The following is a 4544-nucleotide window of genomic DNA, read 5'->3' as shown; positions in this document are numbered from 1 at the left end:
CTTCTTAAAAAAGTGAAAAGCACAAATGTGCTTAAAAAATACAACCTATACTTCCACGAGAAGCACAACATTGCTTCCCAAAAAATGAAAGCACATTTATGCTTGCCTGAAAAAAGGATAAGCACAACATGTGATTTCATGATAAACACAATTATACTTACCAGAAAAGAAACCACAATCTGTAACTTACGCGAGGAGCACAAATGTGCTTCTCCCAAAAAAGTGAAAAAAGCACGAACATGCTTCTCGGGTCTTTTTTCAGTTTCATTTTTTTCTCGGTTTTCATTTTTTTAGGTTTTATTTTTTTTGGGGTTTTCGGTTTTCTGTTTTTCCTTTTTAGTGATTATTTTGTCGAAACCTGTTAATATGAGATCTAATTTTGAAGATCTCAGTGCGAGAAATCCAACAGTGAATTGGTTTGTGATTTAGATGCATGGTTCAAAAGATAAAACCTTTTGAAAAAATGAATCAACAAAAAATAAAGGAAAAACTCTCATATCGCGAGAAACTGCGACCACCGCGGAAGAGACCTCCTAGTCAGCGCCCCTTGCGCCAAGCAGCAGATCGCGCAGTGCTCCTAATTGGTGCGTTCTGCGCCAGTCGTAAAGGAGCGCTCACGCGACGCCCGCTCGTAGGCCAGTTCAATAAACAGGGCGAGCAACTCACTTGATTCCCTAGTTCGCTCAATTCACTCGGTTCCCTAGTTCCCTCAGTTCACCCGGTTCCCTAGTTCGCTTAGCTCACTCGCTCCTTGTTCGCTTGGTTCCCAGTTGACCGGTCGACCATTGACGAGTAACACAGTTGATCGTTTACTTTGCAAAAATAAAAACACAAAAAATAGAAGAAGTTAATGAGTTTAATAAAAATCATAAAAATGAAAAGTTGATGAATTTAAAATATTTAATTAAACTTTGAAATAAAGAATTTGACAAAAATGTGCATCTGATAAATTTCACATTTTTTCTAGAAAGTTCATGAATTTGAACTGTTTAAAAAATCCCACGTTCAAACAAGATGAGTAACACAAAAACCGGTCTAGAAAACAAAAAATGTGCATTTGATAAAGTTCACAATTTTTTCTAAAAATTTCATAAATTTGAAAAAAATGCTATTTAAATAAATCCCATGTTCCAAAAAAATGAATAACACGAAAAAAAGAAAAAACTGCTTGAAGCCAAACAAAAACCGGTCCAGAAAACCAAAAAAAAAGACCAAGCACTTCTAGAAGCTTCGCCAAACCAGGGGGAAGCTTCCAAAACCGTGACGATCTTATGTGCTCCAACTGCATTAGACGGGCCGGCGCATTGAGGTCGGCTTCAGGCACCACGTACAGTGCAATAAGAAAAGGAGTTAAATGGACCGAGCCCAATGTCAAACACGGTTGTGCGTCAGACTGCGAGAACACTTGTAACTGACGCTTAAGACATTGAATAGGGTCTAACACGACAGCGAAGCGTCAAAACGGCATGACATTGAGACACCAGTGTGACGTATGCGCGAACAAAAACAAACTTTTTGCATTAATCTTGAAGCCCTGATTGTGTGGTGGATAAATTAGTTGTGACATATACTCCCTCTGTTCGAGTGATACTTATTTTGGAAAGGGGGGAATAGATAATAATTAGCAAAACCGTGAAAGTTTAAAACCCTGCTATACACACGACCATACCCACACGATTGAAGGATGATGCAGAAGATCACACCATCCAATGCACAGCAGCAGCGCTGGTCCACCGTAGGATACGAGTGTCGGCTGTATGTCGTCTCTAAAGTATCGTCTACACAGCAGCTTTGGAAAGTTTATGCAAACTACAAAGCCTAATACACGGTTCTACGAGTGAATCGTGGCGTGGTATCAGCTAGTAGGATATTTTTTGTGGCAGAGTTAGTAGGACTTTCTAGACCAATGAATATACATGAGCCTTCCCACGCATGATTTGTTCATACCATTGGATTGTATTCTATTGTAAAAGAATCTAAGGTGTCACTTTATACTCTTGCGATGGAAAAATCAAGGCACCTTGCAACAACACGGAGGCGTCAAAGTTTATGAGCGCCGTACCAAAACTTTAGTTTTCACAACTCCAATAACAAGTGCAGCAGGGAATGAGCACGCCATTCTTGTCCGGATTAATTTCGCTTCAATATATTAATTCCTGTCGTAACCGAAGTATGCGGAGTTTGCAGCATTGTTTGTAGCGAAGCAGGTACAAGAGGACAGTTTAGTTTCTTGTTCCTTGTCCTCGGGAGCGAATACTACCAAACCAAGTCCCTGGCTACTGCGAGATCCGCCATTGCGCCACTATAAGAAACCCACTGCTGCAATGATCGATCTCCATGTTCAATTAACTATTTACACCATCACACGAACAAGGAAGGAGATTAGTGAGGTGCAACTCTTTGCTCAAATCTGCATGGCTAACACAACCTTGTCTTCGGGTACCATCTACCACTCGCGCGTGCTCATCAGATGCTCCTCGTCGGAGAGGGGAGGGCAGCAGCGGAGCAACGCGGCCGTGAGGGTCAACGGGGCCGCGCACCGCGCCACGCTGCAGGTGGGGGCGGCGCTGGAGACGTCCATCAACGAAACGCTGGCGGAGCTCAGCGCCCCGCTGCTGGCGCCGGCGACGGACGGACGGGAGCGCAGTCGGCAGAACATCCCGACGGAGAAACAGGCCGAGGATCCCTTCCGGCAGGCGCAGATCGTGGAGGGCGGGGTCCGGTACCAGCAGACGGTGGTGGTGCGCTCCTACGAGGTCGGCCCTGACAGAACGGCCACACTCGAGACCATACTGAATCTTCTCCAGGTACGCACTACTCTATCTATCTTGTTTAGCTAGGCTCATTTCTGACGTTGAGGGCACATAACATATGCATGCACGTACGCACGCAGGAGACAGCATTGAACCACGTGTGGATGTCGGGCCTGCTTGGCGACGGCTTCGGCGCGACGCACGGCATGATCAAGAGCAACCTCATCTGGGTCGTGTCCAGGATGCACGTCCAAGTCGATCACTACCCATTATGGGGTGATGTGCTGGAGATTGACACGTGGGTTGGCTCGTCGGGAAAGAACGGGATGCGGCGTGACTGGCTCATCCGCGGCCGCGGCTCCGGCAACATCTACGTCCGGGCAACCAGCACATGGGTGATGATGAACAAGAACACCAGGAGGCTGTCCAAGATGCCCGAGGAGGTCAGGGGCGAGATCTCGCCGTGGTTCATCGACCGCCACGCCATCCACGAGGAGGCCACCGAGAAGATCATCAAGCTCGATAGCAACGCCAAGCACGTCGACTCTGACTTGAAGGTAATAAGCTTCATTCGTTTGATTTGATGCACACCTTTCCTGACGTTCCTAGGCTTAACTTGTTTATTTGTCTGACGTTCCTAGGCACCTTTTTAAGATCGTTCTGTTTGCAGTTGTCCTGCTTTGTTGCCTTGTTTCTCACATCTATCTATGACTTTGTGTATTTTTTGCAGCCGAAGCGAAGCGATCTGGACATGAACCAGCACGTCAATAATGTCAAATATGTACGGTGGATGCTTGAGGTAATATATATACCGCGCAACTTTTCTCCAGCAGGGAGCATAACCCTTGTATTCGTCGCTATACAACTTCCAGTCCTAACTACTACTACTCGATTATTTAATACTGTATTTATTAGTCAAATTTATACTCAAGTTTGACCCTAAATTTGTAGTCAAATTTAATATTTTATTAGTATTTAATAAACTCAGACAGATGGAGTAGTTGGGTTGGGGAGCTCCTGGAGGAGGAATAAAATGAACGACAACTAAACACACCCCTTGCTTAATTCATCGGGACACATAGTCCCTCCGAACTTTGTAGTAAATCAACGATAATTAATATGGATCGGAGAAGGTAGTAATTAGTTTGTTGATCGTGTGCAGACTATCCCCGATCAGTTCCTGCAGCACCACCAGCTTAGCAGCATCATCCTGGAGTACAGGAAGGAGTGTGGGAGCTCCGATGTGGTGCAGTCGATTTGCCAGCCAGACGAATACTCGGTTTCGCCAAGCGAGAACGTTAGCATGGTGAGGGGACCCTCACTCTTGCCAGAAGTCATCAATGGCCACCACAGCTTGGCCGGTGCACTGCAGCAATGGCCAACAAAGTACACGCACCTTCTGCAACTAAAAGCAGGTGAAGGGTACGAGGAGATTGTTAGGGGCAGAACCACATGGAAGAAGAAGTTATAACAATCTGTGAGACCATGACATTGATTATTTCCCGTTTGGAGAAAATTGCGTGCCGGCGACAGCGATGGGAACTGTTTCTTTCCAACCGTCGGATGTTCGTGGTAGTGCCAGTACCATGTTGAACCGGACAATAAGGTTAGTAGTGTCGTGTTAGACGATACAATGAGGTTCAGTTTGTACAATGCATCATTATTTATGTGTGTTTGCGTGTGATGAAAACCTCTGTGTATGTTGTAAGTCTCTATGATCACTGCAATCCTAGCCGTGGAAGTCATGTGGGGATCCGAACCACGTCTCTCTTAAGTTTCAGCACTATTTTT

At 45.3% G+C, this 4544-nt stretch overlaps 1 protein-coding gene across 1 annotated transcript; it reads left to right on the top strand.

The window, feature by feature from the left end:
* Positions 1 to 2414: 2414 nt before the first annotated feature.
* Positions 2415 to 4224, top strand: LOC123056115 (palmitoyl-acyl carrier protein thioesterase, chloroplastic-like). The gene is made up of 4 exons (XM_044479847.1): positions 2415 to 2807; positions 2894 to 3310; positions 3484 to 3552; positions 3916 to 4224. Exons 1-4 carry the CDS (start codon positions 2415 to 2417, stop codon positions 4222 to 4224), a joined length of 1188 nt encoding a protein of 395 aa, XP_044335782.1.
* The last annotated feature ends 320 nt before the right edge of the window (positions 4225 to 4544 follow it).

Source organism: Triticum aestivum, chromosome 2D (genome assembly GCF_018294505.1).
Source record: "Triticum aestivum cultivar Chinese Spring chromosome 2D, IWGSC CS RefSeq v2.1, whole genome shotgun sequence".
Classification (NCBI taxonomy): domain Eukaryota; kingdom Viridiplantae; phylum Streptophyta; class Magnoliopsida; order Poales; family Poaceae; genus Triticum; species Triticum aestivum.
This window is presented reverse-complemented; position numbering and strand designations above follow the sequence as displayed.

Bases quoted from the DNA above. Each gene is read 5' to 3' on its own strand.
- LOC123056115 (XM_044479847.1), top strand. From the start codon at position 2,415: ATGGCTAACACAACCTTGTCTTCGGGTACCATCTACCACTCGCGCGTG. The intron at 3,311-3,483 runs GTAATAAGCTTC...TATTTTTTGCAG, and splicing joins ACGTCGACTCTGACTTGAAG to CCGAAGCGAAGCGATCTGGA. The intron at 3,553-3,915 runs GTAATATATATA...GATCGTGTGCAG, and splicing joins ATGTACGGTGGATGCTTGAG to ACTATCCCCGATCAGTTCCT.